This window comes from Australozyma saopauloensis, chromosome 1 (assembly GCF_035610405.1).
Source record: "Australozyma saopauloensis chromosome 1, complete sequence".
Taxonomy (NCBI): domain Eukaryota; kingdom Fungi; phylum Ascomycota; class Pichiomycetes; order Serinales; family Metschnikowiaceae; genus Australozyma; species Australozyma saopauloensis.
The window spans coordinates 2,743,934-2,771,880 of NC_086131.1; the positions used below are offsets into that span (position 1 = coordinate 2,743,934).

The 27,947-nt window shown below is 46.3% G+C and overlaps 7 protein-coding genes across 7 annotated transcripts; 4 read left to right on the top strand and 3 right to left on the bottom strand.

Annotated features, from left to right (window-relative positions):
* Positions 1–1,778: 1,778 nt before the first annotated feature.
* On the top strand, positions 1,779–3,620 carry PUMCH_001199 (uncharacterized protein; the record flags this gene model as incomplete). The annotated part of the gene is made up of 1 exon (XM_063020263.1): positions 1,779–3,620. One exon carries the CDS (start codon positions 1,779–1,781, stop codon positions 3,618–3,620), a length of 1,842 nt encoding a protein of 613 aa, XP_062876333.1.
* A 194-nt stretch (positions 3,621–3,814) lies between these two features.
* Positions 3,815–5,674, bottom strand: PUMCH_001200 (uncharacterized protein; the record flags this gene model as incomplete). The annotated part of the gene is made up of 1 exon (XM_063020264.1): positions 3,815–5,674. The coding sequence occupies one exon, from the start codon at positions 5,672–5,674 to the stop codon at positions 3,815–3,817; it is 1,860 nt and encodes a 619-aa protein (XP_062876334.1).
* Positions 5,675–7,005: 1,331 nt separating this feature from the next.
* On the top strand, positions 7,006–8,508 carry PUMCH_001201 (uncharacterized protein; the record flags this gene model as incomplete). The annotated part of the gene is made up of 1 exon (XM_063020265.1): positions 7,006–8,508. One exon carries the CDS (start codon positions 7,006–7,008, stop codon positions 8,506–8,508), a length of 1,503 nt encoding a protein of 500 aa, XP_062876335.1.
* Positions 8,509–8,586: 78 nt separating this feature from the next.
* Positions 8,587–14,370, bottom strand: PUMCH_001202 (uncharacterized protein; the record flags this gene model as incomplete). The annotated part of the gene is made up of 1 exon (XM_063020266.1): positions 8,587–14,370. One exon carries the CDS (start codon positions 14,368–14,370, stop codon positions 8,587–8,589), a length of 5,784 nt encoding a protein of 1,927 aa, XP_062876336.1.
* A 657-nt stretch (positions 14,371–15,027) lies between these two features.
* PUMCH_001203 (uncharacterized protein) lies at positions 15,028–15,498 on the top strand (the record flags this gene model as incomplete). Its single annotated transcript, XM_063020267.1, has 1 exon — positions 15,028–15,498. One exon carries the CDS (start codon positions 15,028–15,030, stop codon positions 15,496–15,498), a length of 471 nt encoding a protein of 156 aa, XP_062876337.1.
* A 4,870-nt stretch (positions 15,499–20,368) lies between these two features.
* Positions 20,369–23,593, top strand: PUMCH_001204 (uncharacterized protein; the record flags this gene model as incomplete). Its single annotated transcript, XM_063020268.1, has 1 exon — positions 20,369–23,593. The coding sequence occupies one exon, from the start codon at positions 20,369–20,371 to the stop codon at positions 23,591–23,593; it is 3,225 nt and encodes a 1,074-aa protein (XP_062876338.1).
* A 183-nt stretch (positions 23,594–23,776) lies between these two features.
* On the bottom strand, positions 23,777–27,856 carry PUMCH_001205 (uncharacterized protein; the record flags this gene model as incomplete). The annotated part of the gene is made up of 1 exon (XM_063020269.1): positions 23,777–27,856. The coding sequence occupies one exon, from the start codon at positions 27,854–27,856 to the stop codon at positions 23,777–23,779; it is 4,080 nt and encodes a 1,359-aa protein (XP_062876339.1).
* Positions 27,857–27,947: the final 91 nt, after the last annotated feature.

The window sequence follows — 27,947 nt, forward strand, 5'->3', positions numbered from 1 at the left end:
TTTGGATGTCTGCATGAAGAAAAGGAGTGGCTCGATTCCGACTGCATTGGGATGACAGAAACGAGCCCAAATTAGGCACCGATTTCCGCCAGGAACAGCTAAAAAAATACATACGTGATTTGTATCGGTAGCACGGGCAACTAGGGGAGAGGAGAACAAGGCAGGCCAACAGCGAAGTTCGCGCGGGAAAATGGGCATGTCATGCATGAGCCAGTAAGGTTCGTATATGGCGCGATTTACGAACGCCAAAACAAAACAAACATGGACACCGAATTTTCCTTGCCGGGCCAGCGTTGCTGGAAGTATAGCGGCGGGAATAACCGGTGAATTAGGGATCCCAAGCAAGCGGGCACGGAGGATCTAGAGGGCACCTGGTGGGGCTCCGTTATGAGACCAGGTCCCCTGATGCAGTTTAATTAGTCAAACATAAGGTGACTGTCAGTGTGCGAAACGGTTGCAAAATGGACCGTCAGCACGAAAAGCGCAAAAGAGAAAAAGTATTTTTGGTGTTTTCGACGCACATTGCAATGTATTTTCCTATCCAGTAGTCTCGCGCATCGAACCTTCAGTGCGTCGAGTTAGGCTATCGATATGCGTCAAAGAGGGGCACTCAAGCAACCAGCCAGAATAAGATATATCGACGGGATTCTTGGAGATGAGCTACGCGAGGAATAGCACGAACGGCCATGGGGAACAAAAATTAGAAAAGAAGAAAAAAAAAATACCGAAAATACGTCCCGCTCATGCACTGCCAGATGAAATGCGCAACTCTGGCTATGCTTCTCGCTCTTCTGGGTCCCGTTTTCCCCAGTGCTCCATGACAACAGTCGTATTCTTTAGTGCGAAGCCAGGCCCCACGCATCCCTACTGCTGTCTGTAGGTGCATATTGTATCGCGGCGCACTCCATTCCCAACACTTGGTGCAGGCTCGCCATGGGGTGCAATACCATGAAACAATGGCGTTTGAGCAGGCTAATGGCCCAAAATATTAGGTAGTCACAAACGAAAAAAAAGAAGAGCCTGAATCAATTGAGCCAAACCGGCCCTGGCCCACTGCCCTCCTCTGAGGTCCTGGAATCGCCTGGGCTCAAAGTCCCCAGTGGCCTTGGCCCAACCTGTGTCCAGCCGCAGTTTGGCCCACCTGCGTTGCGCGGTGTCTCAGGGCCCACACCGGCACTATACTGCCTGGGGGCCGACCCACCCTGGCGATAAAAAAAAAACCTGTTGCTAGTAGCTTTTTCCTCCCACCGCTTTTGAGCAAGACGTCGGATTTGCTGCCGCCGCTGTATATTTGTGTTGCATCCGCGTGCCTCGTGCTAGTTATATATATATTGATCGTGCCGTGAGGATTTCTTTTTCCTTATCTTATCTGTCGTATTTGCTCCATTCTTGTTTGAGGGAGATACCTGGTGGATAGTCAGTACCAGTGTTATAGTTGATTGCTCGCGCTGGGTTGTCGAACTTTGTGTTTTGCCGTGGTGAATTTGTGGATTTGCGTTTCTGTGAATTTGTGAATTTGTGTTGTTGCTGCTCTAGTCGCTGTTGTCCTGAGACCTGGTGGAATTCGAGATTTCCATCCCAGTCCCCTCTCCCCGTCCCGCTCGATACTTACCCAGCCTGGTTCTTCTCGAGAAGCACTTTGGGATCATCGCGCTTGTCAATTGGCTTATGCAATTTTGACTCGCTTCCTCTTTGTCTTGTCGGGCTCCTCCTACCTTTACATCCCACTAACTGCTGGTGCCACTTCTCAACAACCATCCCAATAAATAGCGCTGCTGATGCCGGACCTGTCAACCACGGGCCTTTCCATTCAGAAGGTGCGCTCGGCCGACCACCTGCTCCAAAACGGCACTCGTGGACACACCTACCGTTCCGGCTCTAATTCGTCCGACGACGATGTACCCCTCTCCATGCGTTTCATGCACAAACCTTCCAGGGCCACCGAAGAATTGCGCAAGGCCAGTGATGACACACTTGATGTGACCAGGCGAAACTCGCTCAGAAACGCTTTTCGCTCCCCTTCTGGTGACGACCTTTCTCATCCGGCCTCGTCCGGACTGCCCCTCAACGCGAACGGGAACTATCCGGAGAAAGGAAAGCTTGTGCGTAAGAAATCCGGTGAGATTGTCAAGCCACTTCTCAAAGAATCTTTTTTGACTGCAAACAACCGTTCTCGCTCGCTTCCCTCCACCCCCACATATAAACTGGTCCATTTTGGCGGCGACAACGATGTGCGTTACTTCAAAATGAAGGACAAACCCGCAGCCATCCTGGCTTCTAATTCTCCTACTTTGTTTCCGGAGGACGACGATGCATCCCTCCCCGACTTTGACGACTACTCATCTACGGATGATGGGGATTACGACAGAGGCCTTGCACGGTTTTCCTTGAATAATCCATCCATGAGTAGCTACTTTGATTACTATGATGATGAGCTCAACTCGCGCGTCGATACGCCCAAGCCTAAAGGGAAGCGTGCAGATGTTACACATTACCCTAAACCTGAGTGGGACTTGCAATTGGTAGATTTCCCACTGCTTTCATACCATGCTAACATTGTGTTGCGTAGCATGCCCGTCTTCGTGGAACGCATTTTCCTTTCTGTAGATAGCAAATATCTCTTGGGTCAAACCGCAGTGCGCAACTTAGCCTATGAGAAGAAAGTCACTGTTCGGTATACCCTTGACAATTGGGCCACAATCGTTGAAATTCCTTGTGTTTATGTTTCCGATGTCCCTCCTGTTCTCAAAGCTCATAATTATGATCGCTTTGTGTTCAAGATCCCTCTAGACACCTTTTTCAACGGGTTCTCTAGCGGCTCCACCTCAATACCTGAAGATCAAGTATGCCAATTGTGTGTCAAGTTTTGCACACCTGTCTCCGAGTACTGGGATAATAATGATGACAAAAATTACCTGTTCCACTTGCACAAGATTTCTCGTCAATCTAATACTTCCACACCTCCTCCAAAGAAAACTGAATTGCCACCGACTGCTAAAACAAAGCAAGAGGCCCATATAAAGAAACCCAAGTATTCTCTGTCTTATCTCAAGAAAATGAATTCCAATACAACCGCTCTGGGTTCTGCTTCACCAGCTCCTGTTGTACCTGAGGAGGTGGTGCTAGCTCCGGATGAGATTCTCCCTGAACAACAACCTACCGCTGTCCCAGGCAATTGTAATGACTTTGAACTGAACAACTACTATCTTTCTTCTCCTCTCTTCTCGAGCTGGAATAGTAAAGACGCCGAAGATTTGTTGAAAGGCCAGCAAAAGGTACCTATTCGCAACGGAGCAAGTGGCGGGACCACTGCTCCAAGTTCGTTTACCCCAATTAGAGATTTCAGTGAGGATTCTGTTAGCCCTGACGAAGATGCTCCCATCTCTCCGGTTGCCTCGCCAAGAGATTCGAAAGAGGCGCTCAAGCATATGAGTTACAAGGAGTTGTTAGAGTCATATTGTTTCTTTACGACCCCTCAAGATGAGAATTCTTCCAAAACAACATTGGTTTTGAGTGACGACCCTGGTAGCAATTACCAAGAGAATTTTTCTGCAACAAAACCAGTGGATACCGCCGATAGTAGCGCAGTCTTCACGGTTTCTTCATTTTTGAAGAACTAATATCCAAATTTACTTGCAATCACGGCATGCATTTTTTTCCAGCTGCATCTCCGTCATTTTTATAGCTGTTTGTAAGCGCATCTAATAGATTCTAATTCAACTTAACGACAATGTAGATTACGCGATTTTTTAAATCAAATAAAACCTTGTTCCCAAATATTAATAGGCCGTGGCCTCCACTATAGAAAAAAAAATTAATCATTGAAGTTGTAGACCTTGATGTTTCCAGTCTCCAATCCAGCAGCGACACGATGACTCGACAATGCAACACAACAGACACTTGCCTTGTTTCCAAAAGTATGTAAACATTTGCCGTCCTGCAAATCCCAAACTTTGATCAATTTGTCATGAGCTCCACTCACAATCCGGAAATTGTCAGCATCGATTGACCAAATGCCTTCTATATGACCGAATTGCGTTCTGATACACTTGCCAGTTTTCACATCCCAGAGTTTGATCGTGTTATCCAAAGAAGATGTGAGAAGATGTGTTGGGTAATTCAAATTGTCCGGTAATTCTGTTGGCAAATTGCAGTCCCGATCATCACCAGTAGCAGCGGCAGTGGCAGTGGCATTGGCAACGAGACGCAGGGCAAATTCATGTTGTTGCTGGTGACCAGTCACATTCTCCGAGTCGCTTTCATCCACATCAACAACAAGATCGTTTCCCTTGTATACGAATGGTATGACAGCCTCAACCTGGCCAACATGCCCGTTGCTTCCAACACCTCCAAATTTTTGCAAGCACTGATTGGAATTCATATCCCACATTTTTATAGTCGTATCATCAGAAGCACTAAAGACTGTGTTTGAAGGACTGTGAATTTTGACGCAGTTTATGCAATCTGTATGGCCGCGAAGTGTGTAACATGTTCTCGAATCAACATGCCACACTTTGACAGTGCAGTCTGCAGAGCCGGAGACAATGGTTTTGTCGCAAAAATCCACACTAGTAACTGCATCATCATGGCCACGGTAAGTGGAGATGCAATCGCCGTTGTGATAATTCCAGACTTTGACAGTTGAGTCCAAACCACCTGTGATGAGTTTCTGGGAGTCAAAGGCCAAAGACCGGACCCCCTTTTGATGGCCCGAAAGGGTTCGAATGCACTCACCAGTATCAATGTTCCAGATCTTCACGGTTGCATCGTACAGACCCAGCATTAGGTGCTTTCTATTGAACTTGAGGCAAGTGATAGTATCGGTGTGACCAACGAAGACTTTTGACAGATAGACCCCATTTCTCCAGTTTTTTTCTAGCTGGAAACGCTCGCTGTACACGCTCTTCCATGGACGCTTGCGGACCTCGCCCGTAGCGGTTTTCTGGCGCTTGCCGTCTTTGTCGTCCATCCCCTCACGAGCACGTTTCATGTGCATGAGAGGAAGCCCCCAGCCACAATTGGGACACTTCCGGTCGATGTGCTGTTCGCACATATGATGCCACACGCGGTCGTCGTCAGCAAGCTCCTTCCAGCGTCTCAGGACCTGGGCGGCATTGCAGAGAGACTTGCAGTCGAGATAGCAGAGGATCTTCAAGGCGATCTCCACGGGAAGCGTGGCAATAAAGTCGATCCGTATAAGCTGATTGATCTGCTGACTAATCGTCAGGAGTTGTGGGAAACAGCACTGGCTGAGAAGCCCTTTGAGTATTAGTGAGCGGTGCGCATGAGGGGCGGCAGCAAAGATCAGCCACACATGGCTGATGGCCATGCGGTCGCGCGAAGGAAGCAGCTCGAGTTCCGTTTGAATGGAGCGCATCACCCGCTCGTCAGCCTCCTTGTTGCACACAATGTCAGGGTTGTGTCTGTAGCAGAACTTATGGATGTTATCGCGGGGTATATTGGCCTGGTCGTTGTAATGTTTGACGAGGAAAGGAGTGACCACCGACGGGTTTTCACGTTCTTCGCCCGACTGGCAAGCTGTGGTATCCGAGTCTCTCTGCTCGAACTTCTCTTCCGTCTGATCCACGGCGATGTTCTTGCCCGTGCCCCTGCTTAAGACGGTCGATAGGGTCTCGGAAGAATTGATCGACGCACAGGAGTCTTGCAAATTCATATGCGGCGATGGTGCTCCTTATATAGACTTCGGGTTGGGTGGATGTGGGGCCAAAGGTGTGGTTGTGGTGCAGTGTGGGTCACGTAGATGGAGCGGCCAGACTCAGCTAGGAAAAAGAGAGAAGTAGCTAGGAATTGAGGGGTGCGCCGATGAAGTGAGCGGTTATGTGGATGCACGTAGTCGGTGGGGTGGTGGTCAATCCAGCGACAGGTTGGTTTGGGATGTGCAAAAAGTGTGGCTTTGGGAATGGGTATGGAAACCCCAGAGGAGATGAGTACAGGAGCGTACGGCATGAGATGCCTCAGCGGGAAGGGAGATGTGGTGAGCGATGATAGGGAAGAGATGGAAGTTTAAATTAAATTTGTGTTATTTTTGAATGCATTTGGATCTGGCTTTGGGGTGTTGTTAATTTATTTGTGTATTCAGTCTTTTGTGGGAGACGATTGTGGTAGATGGTGTTTCAGTTGACTAATCTATAGGGTCTAGGGTAGTGAGTGACTTGGTCTCAGATAAGGCTCATATGGCGTACTCATAATCATAGTGTGGAGGGCCACAATTGGTACAGTTATTAGTAATGAAATTCAGGGTGCGTTATTGCTACAAATTCGGGAAGCATAGGCTGTTCATTTGGTTCTATGGTTACGACAGCTTGTGTTAAGGATGTCACTACAAGCATCACTAATATGTGTTGAGGCGGCACTAGGATACTTTGAGCCCGCGTTTATTGTAATTTAGAAGCACCACCATCGGCTGTTACCCAGAATTGTAACTGGGATCAGTCTGGATCCGTCATATTTGGAGTAATATCGGCTGATACTTCATTTCATCGGGTGGAATTGACATATGGGCCTCATTCAACTACACGTACTTAAATGATTTGGTAAAATAAACTAGTCATAAAGTCTAAAGCATAAGCGAGCCCATATACTTGACCCATATGCTTAAGTAACAAGCCATCTCTAGATCATGGACCGCTTCACAACCACCAAATCGTCCACCTTTCAGCGAGAAATGACAATTGCCATCTCAATTCTTCCTAAAAGATTCTTAAAAAAATTGCTATTGCTGCTATACCATAGCCAAAAAAAAATGTCCACTTCAATCTTTGCTATGGTCTATCCTGGCGCTTACTCATCAGTGCCCATCTCCAACGTGATTACACCCAAAACCTCAATCCAAAAAAAGACCATCAAATTTCCATTTGGAAAGTTCGAGAATTTGGACCCATCATCGCCTAATTTGTTGTTGCCCCACCTCGAGCTTATCTTCTCTACCCTTCCATCCCCATCTCCATCGCCCCCAAATGCAGTCCTCGAAGATCATCTCAGAAGATGAAAAGACAAGAGGTGCCACCACATCTGCCCAACGACAAAAAACCCCGTCTAGACCCGCAAATGAGCGAAAACAAAGAAGAGTCTGCTTTCCAATCTGTCGGCGACCAGGTCGAAAACGTCGACAACTCCGTGCGTGTGTTGGATGCCGAAGATGCTGAGGGCCATCCAATCCAAGAAGTCGAATCCTTGTGTATGAACTGTCACGAGAATGGTGTCACCCGTATGTTGTTGACCAAAATCCCATTCTTCCGTGAAATCATTGTCATGTCCTTCGAGTGTCCCCACTGTGGTCTCAAGAATTCCGAGATCCAGGCTGCAGCCCAGATTGCTGAGAAGGGCTCTCGTTACGTATTGAAGATTGAGAACAAAGAAGACTTCAACCGTCAAGTTGTCAAGAGCGAGACTGCCACTTGTGTGTTCTCTGAATTGGAGCTTGAGATCCCCCCGGAGCGTGGTCAATTGACCAATGTTGAAGGTCTCCTCGCTGAAATGGTGGAAAACTTGAAAAACGACCAGCCCGCTAGAAAGGAGGCTCTGCCTGAGATCTATGAGAAAATCGAAGCTTTTCTTAGTCGAGTCCAGGACTGTCTCGATGCCAAGGAAGGCCTGTTGCCATTGACCTTCTACGTAGATGATCCCGCTGGAAACTCCTGGATCGAGTATACCCCCGGCCAGCCTGCCCATCAGTGGTCCATGCATGAATACAACAGAACTGCCGAGCAGAACGTGTTCCTTGGTCTTTTGTCTGCTGACGACGTTGCCCAACAGAAAAAGATTGAGACCGAGCAGAAGAAGGCCGCCACCAGTCTGAATGTGCTGAGTTCCCTTGAGAAGGAGAACCCAACCTCCCTGGGCTTCGGTTCTAACGATAATGATGACATTGAGAATTTGGCTAACGAGGTACAGACTTTCCATGCTACCTGCTCCTCATGTTTCGAGCCATGTGTCACCCACATGAAAACTGTCAACATTCCACATTTCAAAGATGTCATTATCATGAGCACTGTGTGTGACCACTGTGGCTACAGATCGAACGAGGTCAAGACCGGTGGTGAAATCCCTGAAAAGGGAAGAAAAATCACCTTAAAGGTCACTGATCCTGATGACTTAGCCAGAGATATCTTGAAGTCTGAGACTTGTGGCTTGAACATTCCAGACTTGAACTTGGACTTGACTCCCGGTACCTTGGGTGGTAGATTCACCACAATTGAAGGTTTGTTGTCCCAAGTCTACGACGAATTGCACACTAGAGTGTTTTCCCAAACATCTGACTCTATGGACCAAGAAACAAAGCAAAGATGGGGCTCATTTTTCGCTAAGTTGCAAGATGCCACTGAGGGAAGAATTGGCTTCACTATTGTCATGGTTGACCCATTGGCTTCATCTTATATTCAAAACGTTTATGCTCCTGACAATGACCCTAACATGGTCATTGAGGAATTCGTTAGAACTCATGAGCAAAACGAAGATTTGGGATTGAACGATATGAAAACAGATTAATTGTCCCATCAGGTGGGTATCTGTATGGTGGCAATGTGTATTACTAGATAAATAGAGAAAGTATTGGTGTGATCATCTTCACGTAACAGTGCTGAGGAACTCCTCTCGCAGAATCTTTCCATTTCGGTACTGTTGATATTTCCAACGACAAGTGTAAGATTTGGTTAAATCATAAGCCCTCTGTTTCCGAAGCCTATCTTGTAATCGCCTTTGAAACAATTTTTGCTCTAGGAAATCAGACAAGATCAAGCATTGGTCAGTTTGGAATGAAGAGTGCAAAGCAATTTGAATCAACAAATCGTTGAATTTGATACCATTGTTACCTTGAAGCTCCATTGTCAAAATAGCTTCTTCAATGAATTCATCTTGAGCACGGAGCTTCATGCGCCAACTTGGCTTTGTTTCTTGGGCCAAATACTCATTCATGGCTTTCAAATTCACCTTAACGTTGTATGGATCATTTTCATTGTTCCTTGAAATCCATTGAGAACACAAATCAGGTACAGATTGTTCTTCTTGAGTAATAAACTCTTTAACACTCAAAGCACCTCTAACCGAGGAAAGCAACGGCCGCAAATCTTCTGGGGCAACGAATCCTGATCCCCAAGGATCATACACTTGCCATGCTTTCTTGAATTTTCTCAACTCTGATCTTTTTATGAGATGAGCGTATTCTGTACCTCCGGCTATGTAACTGAACGTGTCAAGAATGAGTGAAATGTACAAGTTCAACATAATGTACATGGATATCACATTCCATGACATGAATAAAATGTACGCATATTGTTTGTTACCACAATCAGACACCCCCAGAGTCGATGAAGTGGTGCAGAATGGTTCTTCAACAATAAAGTCTTGCATGACAGCATTCCAGTTTTCACCGAAAGACATTCTGAAAAGGAGAATAAGGGCTTTTGGAATTGTTCGGAAATTGATGTTCTCTGAAGTATTGCTTCCCAACTTTGTCAAACCGAAAATTTGATTCATGGCGATAGCATACACCAAAAATACAATGAGCCAAGTGAACATCATGGAAAGAAGACTTGGAAATGATGCAAGTCCGAATTTCAACAATTGGTGAAGTCTATCACTTTTTGGAAGAAGGAACATCAAGGCACCAATTAAAAATAATTTGTTGAAGTTCCAATAAATGCTATCAAAACTCATACCAGGGTTGAACATAACAAAAGTCGTTATGAAACCACCCCAAGTGATCAATAAAGCGACTATATGCCACCTATTTTTGAAGTATAGTTTGAATCCCAAGCCAAGGAGGTACATCAAAGAATCCAACGAGAAGCATGCTGTAGTACATATGAATAGGATGTATCTATTGTCTATGCTCACAATAGGTGGAAAAGCTTCAAGAAGAAGATTGATAGTGTGAATAATCAAAACGACATTAATAAAGCTGTTCCAAATTCTGTTCTTTTCAACGGTCATCCTATAGCAGAATCGCGTCAATTTGTTCATTTTCGTTTTGTCTCTTCGTAAAGATGCTCGTAATTTGCTGTAATATCTTTTCACATGATACCACTGTATTTGCACTTCCGTTAAATATGCCCGCCCGGTTAATTTTGAATAGTTATGAATGATGACCGAAACAAACAATGTCAAAATGAACACAACACTGACAAAGTTAAACAAAATGATAAGAAATCCATTGAATGGCCTTGCAAACTCTACTGCAGGTGTTCCGACACCAGTGCTTTTCATTACACTCTGCAATAATTCCGGCCAACCTTCCAAGGAAGTAATTTGATAAAATGTTGAGAAAGACTTTTGAAAAGAGTTCATGTAGAGAAAAGGATTGGAGTACACTTGCGGGCTGGTGATACTCCATTCATAAACCTCACTTTCGTATTCATTGATACATCCAACCATAGACTCCAGACTGTTGTTGCAAACACCAAGTCTACCATTGAAAACATTCAACCCCCAGATAGAAAATGGGAATAGTAAAGCGATCGCCACCATGGCAGCACTAAGGATCTTTCCGAATCCGGAAATCATTGTGTATTGGAAATTGTTCTTCGCAGTTTCACTGATTGTTAGAAGTCTCAAGGCTCGTAAAGCTTTGAGGCCTCGAATTACTCTACTGAGTTGTGGGTCTTCGATCATAAAAGCAATGAACTCGATGAAAATCGACGCGAGAGCAGTGAAATCTAGCCAATTCCAAGGGGAGCGCACGTATGCATTGGGGGTGTAAAAGAGTCCATCAGCAGTAATTTTGATCAAAAACTCGAGCCCGAAAATGACAAGGTACGCAAAGTCAACATAGGCGCCCCAGTTCCATATTCCTTTTTTGCTCACTATTCCCTGACGCGTGAGAGGCGTCAAGTAGCAGGCAGTCGCAACAATACAGACACTTGAGAGAAACATGATAACAGAAAATATATCGTTCACAATGATGTTGGGCTCAGTGCCGTCAATTCTCTCACCATGACTCAGTGGCACAATCTTTTGACAAACATGGCGGATCGGATGCCGAGGCTTGAGAAGGTAGAATACTTTGTTGAAGGAGGGATTTTGTTTTAGATACTCGTCTTGTCTTTGAATCAAATGCTTTCGCTCAAGAATAATTTTGGAGGCGAACTCTGATGGATTGAATGTTTCTGCATCGGGGATCTTGATTTCGTGATAGTAAAATGGGTTATTGAAGGGCTTTTTAACAAGATCACAAATCCTTTCCCATAGGCTGAGAACGTAATAATCTGATCGTTGTTTCTCCTCTATTTGCACGGATTGTTTGTGAGTCAGTTCATCTTTCTCGACAAACTCATTAACTGCTTCACCCGTGAGCAATAAATGTGTAACAGCCGTATCCACTGACGTATTTGCGTTGTTTTTGAAGATCTTCAGCTTGAGTTGACGAAGATAGCCTGGCTTTGATTGAAATGTCAGGAGCTTCTTGGTCATATCTTTAATGAATATTTTTAGTTGGTGCTTTCTTTGACCTTCGTGCGACTCGGAAAGTGCATGTTCAATAATGGCAATGAAAATGTTCAAAATGACGAAGTTGGATACAATAAACCAAAAGATCAACATCATTGAGCCGAAGGAACGTTGGGCAACATTCGGTGCGTAACTCTGTAAACCGTACATGATATTAGCCCAATTTGCCGTAGAAGTGATGACGTACAAGGACATCAATGTATTCGGTAAAGTTCGCATGGTGTAAGGATTGTCGTCAGTTGCACTCTCAGGTATGGTACCCTCGAAATATGTTCCAGCAATAATTCCTGCTAATCCAAGGAGAATGAAGTAAAACAAACCCAAATCAAAAATAGCCTTGATGTTTCGCAAAACCTTCCTGAGAAGGTCTCCTGTCCATCTGAAAGAATATGCAACCCTGTAGAATCTCATGACTTGAAACACAGTAAGCCAATAGTAAGCCTGCCCCAATCTCTCCTTGACGGGATTAAGAATTATAATTGAAGTAATGACTGCAAGAAATAAATCAAATAGGTTCTTTTTAGACAAAAAGAACCTTCTCCAGTATGGCATGTGAAGAGCAAACCTCAAAACGATTTCAGCCAAAAAAACGCAAGTGAAAGCGGCTTCTATGCGATAAAGTGCATGCCGCCTTTGATCACTCATTCCAGATGAGCGGAAGCACTGCACAATTAGGTCTGCCAATATCAATAGAATGAATATAATCTCAAGTTGATAGTAAAGCTTTAAGAAAGGCAATTTTTCGGCTAATTGCCGCGTTTGAGTTCCTTGGAGCTCGGAATTTATCGGCCAATATTTTGAAAACTTACTGAACTGCGATGATGACTTGCTTCTGCTTTTGGACTCCTCGTGGGCAGTGTGAAAGGAAGTGACGATGATTGCAATGAAAAGATTCATGAGCCATACGGTTAAAATAAGAATCCCAAAAACAAAGAATAGCGCAGCGTATAGTCCGTCCGAACTCATTGTCTGGTACATGAGGTCTGCGAATGTGTTCGTGGACATGATCACAAAAACCAATTGCATCGACTGCAAGATGTTATCAAAGCTCACAGTTCCATTGTAAGGATTTTGGCCGCTAACACATTCAGAATTTATAGGACAGGTGTAACCCTTTATCTCGCCGAATTTGCCCTCTCTAGTGGTATATGGTTTGAGTACCCCATCCGAGTCCATAGACGAGCCACAAAACAGGAGCGAATTGATGTACGTTTCCTCTTCATTTTGTGGGTTCGTCCATACACAATGTCTGGAGAATGAACTCAGAAATGATTGTACTCCAATAATTCCAAATATCACCCAGAAACAAGAAATGAATATGCCGACATCGGTTAATTGTGGCAAGGCAGCTTGGAACATTCGAAGAATAATGTTAGTACCTCGAGTAAGATTGCACAAACGAAGGATACGTATTGTACTCAATGATCTGAATAGCATGAAACCTTTCGTGCGGTCCCAAGCCGTTAAGGACAAAGGAAGCGAAATCCAAAAACACACAACAGAAGTAAAGTCAAGGCGTTGTCCATTGTTGCGGAGGTATGCACGGTTAACATTCATGAGAGCGAGCTTCCGCTCAAGCTCCCACATTTCTTCCATCGGTACTGAGCTTCTGACATCCGCAAAATCCGAACCAACAGAAAGCGGTCTGGCGCCTTTGGGATTTTTGCAAACATCATTATGTGTGTTATTCAGAGTTCCTGGTAGATCTTCTAGCTCGATTTGCTCAAATTTCAGGTACTTTTGCAATATCAGTGGGGAGCCTCCACTGTCACTCGAAGACTCTAACGGAGTAGCCTGTAGTTGCCTTTGTTTCTCGGCCCGTCTTGTTTTCCACACGTAAAGGTTGGTTCGGACGATTGACCACATATAGCTGACAGCGTATGAGAATTTACTCTTTGGGTACTCCAAGCCCAACGTTTCAAACATTATCCGGTCATCTAGGAGACCAAAAGAAACGATTTTGGCTAGAATTTCAAGCGTGTAAACACAGTTGATTCCGTAGATGACATAATCGGCCCATGTGTGGCCGTTTTGCATATACCCGTTTTCGTGTGTTGGGTTCCATTGTCTGTAGGCAAGGAAAGCTGTTTGAGTAATGATTAAAAAAAGAACTGCCGGACTCATCAAGGGGCTCGAAACGATTCTGTAGCAAAATCTGCGGAATTTTGATTTCGGGCTGAACATCATGAGCGAGTTTCCATACAAATAGTTCTCATACTCGGGCCCGCGCGGCGGATCCATGAGAGAGGCAATATCAACAGGCTGCGTGATGATTCTGGCTGTAGTGTCTTGTTCATGATTTGGCTTGATGTGGATATTGGATACATTGGCGCCAGACGCAGAGGGGACCGTTTGGAACGACCTCGCGCCAGTCAAACTCGGCCCAATGGACAATTGGCCATCCACAGAGCTTCTGGCGGGATTTATGCGTGCGTGAGACGCTCTACGTTCAGCCACAGGGGCCGAGGAACCTGCGATCCGCAGAGAGACGCCCATCACAAACTGCGAGATCTTGGTCTGCCTGTCTGCGGCCACAGTGGGACTCCGCTCATGATACAACTCTGAGTAGCCAGCTTCTAGCGCATTGACATCAAGGGGACCATTTCTACCTGAACGTAGCGAGTGTGCCGTTTCTAACGGGACGAATTCCGAGATCTCCTGCTCCTCCTCCGCTTCCACGGTCTCTGTTTCGGCCATCCAAGTGTGCGGCCCATTGTCTGTTCTAATCACGCTTGCCACCTCCTCTCGTAGCTCCTCTGAGTTCGAGATGAATGCTTCTGTCAATAAGGAATGGCGTCTACCAGGAGACTGCTGAAGATGGCGGTCAAAGTGGGTCCGGTTTTCCTCTGTGGAAACACGCAAGACATCCCGTTCCTTTGTGTCCTTGTCGTCAGCCAGTGTGTCCATGACTGTAGTGGGATGCTTAGGTTCTGACTAAGCAAATCGATGGAGAATCCAGCACTGAATACTATATAAATACGTAGGGTGGACTATAGATAGCTAGTACTTCACTACAAGTATGTACTGGACTTGTTTAGTAAAAAAACTGTGGGATTTCAGTGTACTTATTACGATCTAATATAGTGAAAAGATAATAGATTGCAGAGTGCACAGTTCAAGCCGCATTAAGGCTTAGAGGCAGAGATGGTCATGCGGGCGATAGGCTGGAAAGATATTGAAAAGATGCAATTGGGAGTGAAATTCTTTTGGCATTAGAGAAGAATTCCACTTTTCAATTTTGCTGCCTCCAGCTCGAATTGCACGTCTCTTCTTCGTTCTTATATGTGTCACCACTGGGTTACGAGCCCATGCCCCGAAGGTCTTTCCTGCAGACACGACCAATGGTGCAGGGCATTATACCAGTCCCACCAGCACTTGAACATGAGACACTTCGATAAAAATCGGAATTAAAAAAATTGGCGATGTCAGATTCTGCTCTTTCAGGTTGGTTTTAATCGGAAATGCTAATTGGCGCAGGAACTGGTGGTTAGTAACGTGTGTGTCTGGATCTGGGTATGTGACTACTGTTCCAAGAAGTGAAGAGCAGATTTTTCAAGCCGACAAATGCCAAAAGCATTGCGATATAAAACGGGTAAAGAAATGCTTCCACGAATCTTTTTTCAGAAAATTTCCACTACTGAACTACACATTCACGAAAACCTTCATCGTCCACACCCGTGCACCAGCTCCATATTACAGTTTCCACTCCTACTATATTTTTCACCAACCATGTCTCTCTTGAAAAAGGTGTCCCAGGCACAGATAAGGCAGGTCAAACAGCTATCCGCCCAAATTTTCGGCGAGAGCTACAACCCAGACAACATCAGAAATGGTGCCAAGGTTTTGGCCGCTCCTTTGAAAGGCCCTGCCATCGCTTCGTACTATGGTGACAACAACTCCACACCTACATTCAAGGATTTCAAGCAGTGGTTTCCCGAGTTGAAATTGGTTGATCCAAAGGAAGAATATCGTGTGATGATGGTGGCTCTGAGAAAGAAGAGAAACAAGGGTGCTCCAAAGAAGAAGACCAGTTAGTTGGATGTGTCCAGAACACAAACAACCTGACAACCAATTTCAGGATAAGTCGAATACGAGCACGGTTGATCCGCCGGAGTTTGAACCACTTGTAGTCGCATTGTATATATATAACATGAAAGTCAACGAGCGAATGTAGGGGCAGCATCTATGACTGGTGTGCTCAGGTTGCAGACAAGTTTTTCTGATTATTCGAAGCCAGCAATTTTCTTCTCTTCACTTGCTGGAACGTATCAGTGACCTCGTAGCTTTTCTCGCTGGGCAACTGTTTCTTGTCCTGCTTTATGGGACTACTCGAGATATTCGGTGTCCCTGAGGAAATACCAGAGAATGCATCATAATAGGTTTTCCAGCTTGGCCCACCTCTGTAGCTCTCGATAGAAGTTACTGTTACAGAGCCATCACTGACCTCAAATGTTACATTCTCGAGTCGTGCCTCGGTCGTTCCAACGATCCTTATTGCCGAAGGTGAGCATGCAACTATATGGTCTTCATACGCTATTAAAAACTTTGACTCATCGATGATGGCGGTCTTTACAATTTTTTTCGTACTGACAATTGTGAAGATAACTTCGACTTCTGACAGCGACATGCTTAGCGCCAGGATCAAATTGCCAGCTGACATCAAGACAACCCGGTCGCCTACCTGCTCCACCTTCCACTTTTCAGTTGATTTGTAGGGGATATAGTCAATTCTAGAATACTTTTGTATTCCTTTTGAGTCAAGGCCCTGTGACCAGAGTAAGCCAGATGCCAAGGGAAACTCGCTCATTGCTGGAGCCAGCATAAGTGACATGTTGTATCCCCTGTAATATAGCTTGAGTTCGTCAGAAATAGCAATGGCGTAGATTTGATCATGGGTGCCATCTTTCACCCATATGGGAGTCCATGTAAGGTTTGCTCCTATGGTTGAGCAAGACGGACTCGATGTAAACTTTACGATGGGCTGAGCACTGTGTACCGCTAGATCCTTGACTGGTTGGGAACTGAGTCCCAAGATATTGAATACAGACATCAGGTACCCACTAAGCGTGCTTGACGCATCAAATAGAAGGAACCAATTGCCCGACTTCGACCAAGAGAACGTGGACGTGTTGTCGGAGCTTAAATCTAGCTTCAAGGATGCTAGCATGGTGCTAGTAGTTCCATTGTTCCAGAAATGAAATAGTACAGGCTTTATCGACGTCTCATTCCTCAAGAGTGAGCGCCCTATCAGATTCTTTTTGTAATATGGCATGGCCAATAGCGACCAGATATTCTTCTTGGTTGCATGGAAGATAATCTGATCTGAAAGGGGCTTGGGGATGGTGAATTGAAGTGTAGTAGTAAGAAGAGAGTATATCTTTACATGAAGTTGGCAAGACAGGAAGATCGCTATCTGGGTACAATTCCTATAGCTCCCAGAGTCCGGCTCGGGTCCCTCCAACCATTGCAACTTGGCTACGCCTATTGGATCGGCCTCAATGATGATTGGTTTCGGCTGGTTGATTTCAAAGATAAGTACAAGATTTAGAGTGTTATCTGCCACGTGAAGGGCAATTTTGGTAGAATTTTCATAAAGCGGCGGTTCCCATAGAAGCTTTTTCACTCTGACCGGTCCCGATTCACGATCGTAGTCGCTGATTTCCCTATGTTTACTCACTATTTTGGTCAAATCATAGACGTGATAATCGAGGAAAGGCGGGCTTCTGGCTTCGAGATATAAGTTTGTGCCGGCTATCCAAGCGGCGAGGTTTCCACATCCGGAAACCACAATTGCAGCCATCCCAATTGACTGCTGTAGTGGTAATTATGAGTTATTGTGGGGGGTAAATACTAGTTGCAGATATTCTCGATAGTAGAGGAATAGAATGAAAATTGTTGGAAGAAAACGAAAACTGAATAAAAAAATAGAATTAGGGGTTTGATTTAGATTCAAGTGTGGTTTCTAGGCTTCTTCTAGATATATGCCCATCGCTTAATTCAAGGGTCCACTTTCCCTATCGGGTTCAATTAGTAGACGAATAACAAATTTAGAAAATGCAGAATTTGTCCGCATCAAACATTAATAAAAAAACAATTGAAAATTGACTATCTTCACTACAATATCAGTTGTATCCTTTGAGATTGCTGACATGGTCCATCGGTCAAAGACAAGAACCACACAGAGAAGAAGCCCACCGAGTGAAGAACCGAAAATAATATATCCCATAAAAATTCAAAGCACAATAAGAAAACAAATTTTTCTCTCCCTCTTCTCTTTTCCCTTTGCTCTATCCTCAGTTGTGTGACCATACATCGAGCCCCCATCTATCCTGCAGTGACACATCCAGATAGCACTTCTCACAATAACAAACCAACCTACCCCGGTAACTACACCTACAAACGCGCGTCACTCCCCAAACAAACGTCTCGCGCACTCATCTTTACCACCAGCACAACCCCACGTACCCATAACCCCGTGTATATGACGACAAGAGCATAAGATGCCCCCCAAATCGGCAGCGACACATACACAAGATCCACCGCAGAAACGAAAACGAGGACGACCGGCACGTGCAGACAGAGTGGAGCATGGCCAGCCAACGTCGCAGAAGCTCGCGTTGCCTCGTCTGGGTCTGCTGTTGCTCGGCTCGCACAACATTCTAGCGCTGCTTTTCCAGCCCAGTTCACAGCCCAATTCGCAGTCAAATTCGCAGCCAGAACCGGTCCAGGAAACGCCCGTGCGGCCGAAGAAGGGCAAGAAGGCGCAATTCTCTCCTATAGATAACTCTGCCACTCCGGCTCTGCGCCTCGAAAGGGCCACTGCCAAGTTGGGGCTGCCCTCTTCGCATAAGCCCACGCATTTTCATTTCGATGACATCGATGATTCGGACGATGAAATTGTGCGGAAGCGCCGTAAACATGTAGTCAATGCCTCTCAGGCGGAGACCCTCCTGCAAATGAATAGCATTTTTTCTCCGGAGGGTTTGCGCTTGAACGGTTCGGCGTTTAGTGATTCCAACGAAGCAACTCCTGCAAAGAAAAAGATTCCTTTGAAAAAGGCAGAGGTTCCAAACACAGACGCTCCGGTCAAGCGTGGAAGGGGCCGCCCGAAAGGGTCTAAAAGTAAGCCGAAATCAGCCCAAAATGTAGACTCAAAGCCAACGAACCTGGCGAGTGAAGCCCCTGTTAAACGGAAGAGGGGAAGGCCCAGTAAGGCAGAACTAGCAGCGCGAATGCAGAATCTTTCTCTGGGTGCCAATTCGGGAACAATGTCTACCAGTAGGCCTCTTCAGGCTAACAACCAAGATCCCGAGAGGCCGAACGTTTCGATGCCTATTTCGCCTGCTCTGCCGGAAGATGAGCAACGTGCTTCGACTCTACATCTTCATGGCAGAAAACGCAAACTGAAATTGCTCAATTCTCTCACGTCACACCTCGTAGACGCTCCATCCTCACAAGAACGCTCTTCTCGGTACCAAAAGCGAGTCAACTCACTGGAACACCCCCAAGATGAAGCTTCGCATGATAAACCTCGCGCCAGTAGGCGCACGTCATATTCCGAACGTGGAAAACGGCTACTGTCAATTGGAAACGGATTCGAGTCACAAATCAACCCTCAAGTATCCGAGTCCGACTACAACAAATGGTTTGACGAAGATCTGCTGGATCCAGACAAGATGAAGCAGCTTTTAATATGGTGCTTTCGGAAGAAACTACACACTGAGTCCAGTGAAAAGGACCAATACAAAAAAGAAATCCATGGGGTGTCAAAACTCATCGAGGCAGAAATACTCCACAGCTTGCTAGATGAAAAACTTTCTGTGGATTGGAATGAAATCCCGAATGACACCTTGGATGATGTTCCATTGGTGGGCAAGCGGATAGTCAAGCCCAACCCTACAAACGAGTCGAACAAGGAAAGTATCGAAGTGTTTTCTCAAAAGTTGCGCCAGCTTGAAGACGAGGAAGCCCAGTGGCTTCGGGCCTACAAAAGTGCTTTAAAGCCAATCGAGGCGCTCAATATTGGCGGAGACCAGGTAGAAGAGAACGCGCTCAGGGCCCATCTCCATGAGAAAGAAGGTGGCCGCGAATGGGTTAAAAACGTTGCAGATCTTGAGATCAGTAAACAGATGGCTTCTGCTCTTCTGACAGTTGAAAAGTGCATTGACGAGGATCTTGGCGATAACACAGACAAGCTCTTCCACCTTCTGCACAAGCTTAAGCAAGGCGTGGCCTTGACAACGGAACTAGAAAAGGACCGGTTGTCAACAAAGGTGAACCAGCTTGCGCGCTGCTTTGGCAATCGGACATCTCGAGGCATGGGTGCAAAAGATATTAGTGTGCGAGACTTGCTCAGAGGAATCTCCAGAATCGATTCTTCCGTTGGCAAAGTACATTGATCCGTATTGAATCGTTTCTGTGTATGTATAGTTAGTGTAAATTAGTGTATTCTACTTTTTAATGTATCTAATACCAATTGGTCAGTCCTCAAGTATAACATGCTACATATAGTTCAATGGTAATTACAAGACAAATATTATCCAAATAAATAAACGACCAAGATACAAAACTATCATGAGCTCGCCGCTCAACAGAATTGTTGCTCAAAAAAGAAAAAAAAATTGCGAAGAACTAACCACATTGTATATGAAACCAATTCTATATATACTCGATTCGATGTCTTTTCCTGTACATAGACGCCCGGTTTGCAGCCATACCCCACACAGTATGTCATACAACCAAATGCCTATAGATTAGTTGCTCTGATCTGGTCCAGAAACATATAAAAGGGTCTGGACACCCCAACATTTTCCCCCGTATTTCCCCACATATTTGTCTTTTCGTACTTAAACCGCTCCTCCGCCCAACTATTAGATCGTTACTTTTTCTCTAAGCGGTCGCCAATATGGAGACTGTTCGTAGAATTCAAACCACAACGCCCACGCTTGATTTCGATGTTCTCACCAAAGCGTTGCCCAAAAGAGCGCGCCGCACTTTGGTGCTCACTTTGCTTTTCCTCCTGACCCTCGTATTTGTTTCTTTAAGTAATAGACCTCTGGTCCTCAAGGCAGCATACCTGGTGCGCTACACAAGAGATCACACTTCCGCCAATGGCACGGGGCTGTGGCAGGACTATCGTGAGTGGCTCGAGTCGCTCGCAAATGATAAAACATATACTGGTGCTTATCATCAGATTCCCTTTGCAGAAGAGTCTTTCTTTGACCTGCTGTCCAATCTCGTAGGAACGCTCCATTTCGCTGTGGACCACCAATTCCAGCGCCAGCCCTATGTGAGTAATGGCTACATCGGCGCGCGCATTCCCAATTTGGGCCATGGCTTTGCGATGGATACGCCGCTCTCCAATGACTCTGAGGCAAATAATACGCTGAATGGCTGGCCATTGTTCGACCAGCGCTTCGCCGGAGCCTTTGTAGCCGGCTTCTACAATCTCCAAGCGAACACCACGAAGACTAATTTCCCTTGGCTCTTACAGTATGGAGGAGAAAGTGTCATTAGTGTGGTTCCTCAGTGGACGTATCTTGCTCTCTCTAAGGATAACTACACCTTGGATCCAGCGCTTTCCCAATCTGATTGGGGCTCGATTAGCGAGTACTCGCAGACGTTGTCTTTGAATTCCGGACGAGTCCACACTCTGTTTCTCTGGTTGGACAAATATTACGTAGAGTATGAAGTGATGGCCAATCGAGCCATGTCCTCCTTGGGCACTGTCACTGTTTCAATTACAAACCCTACATCGGACGAGGTCGAAGTCAATTTCTTGAACGCGCTTGATTTCGATACATCTCTCCGGCTGAACCTCGTCAACCAATCCTATGACGGTATGGGCATATATCAAGTTTACAGTCCTGAGGGTGTTATGGATGCCTTCGGCGCTACCTACGCTACACTCACCTACGATACACAATTAGAGATCTCCACCACCTGGGATCAAACTGACACACAGGTCTTGCAAAATGCAACTTTGAAAGTTCCTGCTGCCTCTAAGGTGGTTGTCAATAAGTTGGTCGGAATTCTTACGTCTGATTTAGATCCTCAAGTGTATACATCGGCGGACTCCGTGTTGGAAGCCGCCAGAACAGAATGTCTCAGCCACAAGTCATACTCGGACTTGGAAAGCTCGAATGATTCTGAATGGCAAAAGCTTCTCGGCCAGTCGTTATCTATTGAATTTCCCGATGACCCATTGTTGACTCTTACCTCCAGAGCCTCAATTTATCATCTTTTAGCTAACACAAGACCTGAAGCTACCGGCGTTACTGCAGCACTAGGTGTGACTGGTCTTTCCTCTGATTCATATGGAGGCATGGTCTTTTGGGACACCGATCTTTGGATGCTGAGCGCTCTTTTGCCATATGCGCCTCTGCACTCTAGAAGTCTTGTAAACTACAGGCTCTTTACACATGACCAAGCCAAGCAGAATCTCTTGAGTCCTCTGAACACTTTGGATATAACTGATGGTGCTGCTTATCCCTGGACTAGTGGAAGATATGGTAACTGTACAGCAACGGGACCATGCTTTGACTATGAATACCATCTCAATGCAGCTATTGCCTTTTCGGCTTGGAAGCTCTATTTGGAGGGATCGGTAGGTGATGATTACCTCGATTCTGTTGCCTTTCCTCTCATTAGTGACGCTGCTTTGTTCTTCTCCCAATATGTGAAATACAACGATACCCTTGGGAAGTACGTTACAAAGAATTTAACAGACCCGGATGAATATGCTAATCATATTGATAATGGAGCTTATACAAATGCGGCCATAGTTTCCACCTTGAATATCGCCCAAGCAATTTATACCCACTTAGGGAAGACGCAACCAAAAGCATTCGCAGACATAGCTTCCAACATCTATATCCCTCGCTCCGAGGACGATGAAAACATTATCCTTGAATATTCGGGTATGCCGGCTAGTGTTGAGGTGAAGCAAGCAGACGTTGTGATGTTGACTTATCCTTTGGAGTATGGACTAGACGAAATGGCGGCTAAGGAGAACATGAAGTACTATTCGATGAAGCAATCTTCATTTGGTCCAGCTATGACTTGGCCAATATTCTCGGCTGTTTCTTCTATTGTCCTGGATTCAGGTTGCTCCTCACAGTCGTACTTGCTTAAGGCTGTGAAGCCATTCTTAAGAGGTCCATATGCGCAATTTTCAGAGCAAAATGATGATGACTTCATTGCAAACAACGGCACTCATCCAGCGTTTCCATTCCTCACTGCTAGCGGAGGATTTATTCAAGCCGTGCATGGGCTCTTTGGACTCAAATACGATTATGACGTGCAAGACGGCAAATTGGATAGGTTCATCAGAGTCGATCCCGCCAAATTAGCCAATTTGCCCAATGGTGTGTATTTGGATGGTATTAAGTACATGAACGTCACGTTGTCCATGAATCTAACGGATAGCGGCTTGCAGGTCACGAACCATGGTTTAGAGGAAGACAAACAGTCATCTAATACAACTGTTCGTATCCAAACAAGCTCAAGATTAGGATCTCTCGACTACTATGTTGGCCTGGGTGAGACTGTTGATCTCTCAATCTACATCCCTGCTCAGAGTCTCAACAATAGTTTGACTGAGTGTCGTAATTCGATTTTTAGCAACGTTACCCAGGGACTTGCCGGCGATGTCCTTGCATCTATTAATGATGGTGACAATTCGACTTATTGGCAAGCTGAAACAGCAAACACGAGTAAAATTCTCGTTGATCTCCTTTACAATAAAACAATACGTGGTTGCATGATCAATTGGGGTGAAATGCCGCCATCTTATGTCACTATCAAAACAACCACAAGTCAGTTCAATACCCAATACCCTTTTGTTGATCTGACAGATGCGCTTCTTTCACAAGTTTCATTTTCGCCGGACGATAATAAAATGATGAACGAAACAGCAGCATTTAATGGTATCTATTCGGCAAACATCACCATATCGGAACCATATGATGAAGCAGATTACGACAAAATTATTCCCCTTGATTCGTACAACACTACAAACTTTGACTTTTCAAATTCTAGCCAAAGTCGCTTTGTTCTCGTTGAGTTTGGAGGATTGATCACTCCGAATAAAGTTGGAGGAGCAAAGATTTATGATTTGAATTTTACTTAAACAGGTTAAGGCCAGTGCGTCGTTCGTTTGTTTGCAGTCAATAACTGATACAAGGGAAGAATGGAACCATTTTTTTTACTCATTGTTTGACTGGCACACCAAAAATAGGCCGCTCTTCGCTTAATTAAATAAAAATGTTCATGTTTGATATTTACTGATATGTAGGCGCTTTTCACTGAGAATCTAAGCAAGTTGGTCTTTTAATGCCTCTCTCATATTGACAAGTCTCTTGACACCTACGGTCCATGTTTCCTTTGCATGGGCTGCTAGAACCTTGTCAAGAGTCGAGTGACAGGTAGGATAGTCCTTGGCTCTGACGGCCTCAGCAATCCTGTTCAAATTGTCCTTTGTTTCCTCGTTAAAGTTGGGTCTTTGGAGTTGGGCGTACAAAAGATTGAATCTTTTCTCCATGTCAACGACATGTTTACTGTACTTTTCGGGTGCAATCTTTTTGATTTCATCCACTAGTGGTGTAAACAATTGTTGTAAAGGAGAGGGTGGGCCATTAGGTGGTGCTGCCGCTTGGCTCATAACAGAGTGAGTAGAAGCAGCTCTCGAGCGAGGAGGCATGGATGCTGGTCCCATTCTAGGGGTTGCCACGGCTGGTGGTCCTTGCATCTGGGATGGAGCTCTTGGAGGGGGTGGTCCACTTGGTTGAGGAGGTGCTTGCTGTTGCGCTTGAGTTGGCGCATATCTTGAGGGAGGTTTTCCGGGAGACGAAGGAACACTTGGAGATGCAGCAGGATTGCTAGGGGGCAAAAATGCATTGGAAGGGTTCCTAGATTGAGGACCTCTTGGAGGACCAGGAATTGGGGGTGCAGCCATCTGATTTGGAGGAGTGTTGCTCACACCTCCGTAGGGGTTCACAGGAGCTTTGGGTGGAGCAAAATTGCTTTGAGATGAGTTCCTGCTGATGGAGTTTGGTTGAGGAGGGAATGATGGTGGTTGAGGGGCGGCCATTGCCATCGGAGTTGGACCGTTGTTATTTGGCATAGCATATGGATTTGCTGCCGGAGCAACCAGTCTTTGCACAGGTGCATTTGTAGCATAAGGGTTTGGTTGCGAAACAGCCGCCTGCCCTGGTCTAGGTGGGGCACCCACGTTTACCGGCTGGCTTGGAATGCTGGGTGGAGTTGCTGCCTGTGGACTAGGGGCGTATGGATTTTTTGGTGGTGCAGTCACCTTTGGTGGCTGTGGGATGGCGGGTGCATCAAAAGCTCCTGGTCTAGGGCCAGCCAGTGGCATTGGAGGTGGAGAGGTGACAGAAGGTGCATATTTGCTGTTTGCTGGCTCAGGACGTGTTGCCGTGCTAAATGGTGCAGCAGCAACAGTCAGCGAGGCCCTTCTACTGATGGCTTGGTTAGCGCTCATGGGTGGTGGGCCCGGAGTCGTTAATCTAGCAGGTGGTGGTGGGGGCATATTAGCAGGTTCGATAACAGCAGGAGGTGTTACTTGCTGCGTGGCTGGAGCAGGAGTACGACGAGGTGGAGGCTTTGCGGTGGCTTTGAAAGCATCAGGCAAGTCGTTCCAACCATCGGTATCCGTCTTGTGTTTCGAGCTAGCTTGTGGAATAGGAGCTTCGATGGGACCACCAATTGGTTGCTGTGGGGTGTAGCTGTTTGCAGGCGTACTAGCTTGTCCGTATGGATATGCTTGTGGTTGAGCAGCGCCTGCTCCATATCCATAGTTGTTCGTAGGTGCGACTCCATAGTACGAAGTAGTGGGGTTAACAACAGCTGGTCTTGCTGCAGAAGTTGCAAAAGAGGCTTGTCTGTAAGCAGAACCATGGTCTACCGAAGTTCTACCAGCTGTCCGCGTTGCGGGTACCGAAACATTTCTTACGGGAACATTATGTTGAGAGTTAACAGGGTACGAATTGGAGGCTGGAACTGCAGGGTTGACTGCAGCATATCGGCTCTGCTGAGCAAGCCCATTGCTTTGGTAACCATTTTGACCGCGGCCAAATTTATTCTGCGAAACACTAGGCTTGAGTGCTTGAGCAATGCGCTCTTTCTCAGCTTTAACCCCGTTGAAATCATCTGGCAAAAGCGCCATCAATCTCGATGCGAGCTCGAAATCACCATTAGAGGTTGTCATTGAGGCGAAGTCGGCGATTGCTTTACAAATGGGCTCAATGGCTGCACCAGAAACAGGTCCACTGACATCCAAAATGGATCTGTAAACTATCACTTTTTGAACGAAAATGTTCAAAGCCATGTAGCGAGCATCAAACAGGTTCGACACGTCATTACCAGGTGTGCTGAGAAGCTCATTTTCAATTGTTGACAACTCCTTAAGCCAAATGTATGCAACCTTATCAAGAGCCAGACCAGCTAAGTAACAGTACAAGGCATTATCGCGGGAAGCTTTGTCATTGCTGTCGGATAAAACTCTGTCACCCAACTCCACGAATTTGTCGTTGAAATCCTTGCTGTCGGTTGAGTAGTATGCCAGGATGCTGCCAGCGATATCCTTCCAATTAGAGAGAGTTGCATTCTTGATGACGTCAGAAATGTCTTTTGAAGAAGCAGAAAAGATCAAGCGAGACAAGACAGAGTTGCCAGCCTGTTGGAAGTAGGTATTCTTCACCTTTTGCTTGACGGAGTCGTCTTGATCGAGAGCTAAAATCAAAGCCTCTTGCAACTTGCCCAGCTGCAAACAAGCGTCGATCGCTTGAGTGACCTTGTTATTCAACAAAAGCTTGGCCAACTCCGAGTCTGGCTCAGAGTCCGAGCTTTGAGGAAGAGAAAATTGGCCTGTAGGGAGGAAAGGAGGTGCAGCCTGCTTCGAGGCGTCATTGGACAAGTTTGAGAAAAAGTCTTCGTCATCGTCTACGAAGTCGTCAATTCTGTTACTCTCGGACTCTGTCTCTTTCTTAAGGCCGAGCATCTGCTCAAGGAAATTTTGCTTTCCACCGGAATCCAATCTATTCAAGAGATCCCAATCAGCACTGTCAGGGGCAGGGTTCAGGAGCCTGGTGGTGAGAATGGAAGCACAATTGTTTGTTTGAAGAGCGTTGCTCAACTCCTCGGTGTCCAAGGACTTGCCTTGAGAAGCATCGATTTTCTTGATCTCTACGATGGACCTGCCGCCAAAGTTTCTTGCGACAGCCAATTTCGACCCGAATCCGAAAGAAGCGCTGATGGGTCTCTTCAACCAGGCAGGAGCCTGTGTGACATCGAACTTGGCCTGTTGAGTTTCAACATTACTGACGCTAGACCAGAATTCATTGTCATCGTTGGTTTGGACAGTCTCTGAAACCGGTGGAGAAGTGTCCTGCAAGGTTTGGACTATGACTTTACCACCGTAAGAAGCAGTAGCAAACACATCTGGGGCACGAGGAGCGAAGCGGGCCAGAGAAACCCAGTTGGCAGTGGTTGGGTACTCACCCAACTTGATACCCAGAACAGGGTTCCACAAGCGGGCACGGTTATCCTTGCCGGCCGAAAGCAACAAATTAGGGTCCTGGGCGCACCAATCCAAGCTCAAGACACCCTTGGTGTGGCCGCGCAAGATGATCTCAGGCTCTTGGCTGGTACGCATGTTCCATGTCATGATGAGTGGGCACGAGTCGCTCAGAGAGGCGGTGGCCAACTTGGTCAGCTCGGTTGGGTGCCAGGCCAAAGCCGAGAACTCGGCTCTGCCCTCAGGCCCGCTGTACAGCAACTGCATGACCTCTTTCTTCTTGTTCAAGTCCCAGATGCTTGTGTAGCCCAGAGAACTGGTCGATGCCAACACAAAGTTACGCGAGTTGTTCCAGGCCACCAGAGTGATGTCGCCCTGTGGAGACATGGCTTTGCCCAGGCTCTCGGGGGCGGCAAACGTCTGCACGTTCCACACGAGCACCTGTCCGTCCAGACCACCCGTGGCCAACTGTGTGGGCACCAACGGACTGAACTGCATGCATTTCACGGCCGCATTGACGGGATGCTTGTGGATGGTCGCGCTCTGCAACGACTGGGTGTCGAAGAGTGCCTTCACGTCCCAGAAGTGCACAATGCCGTCGTCCGTGGCGCCGACCAAAATACCATGGGTATGGCCCTCAAGCGGTCTCAGCCACGCCAACGAATGGAACAGATGCTCGACTTCTGCGCTGAACACGGGGCCGTCTTGGGGCAGGCCGACCGAGTTCCATATCTGGAGCGTTGCGGACGTGGACGAGTCGAAGTCGACGGTTCCGGCCATCAGGCCGGTGGCTAGAAGCGGGATCCCGTCGGAACTCCAGGCGATCACCGATGTGGCGTCGATTTCCTTTATCTTCATTGGAGGAGGCTTGATTTGAAGAATGCCCCTGCGTTTGTGGGCGGGAAATGGAGCTTAGAGTTGGGGGATTGTGATTGGCTGGTCCAATTGG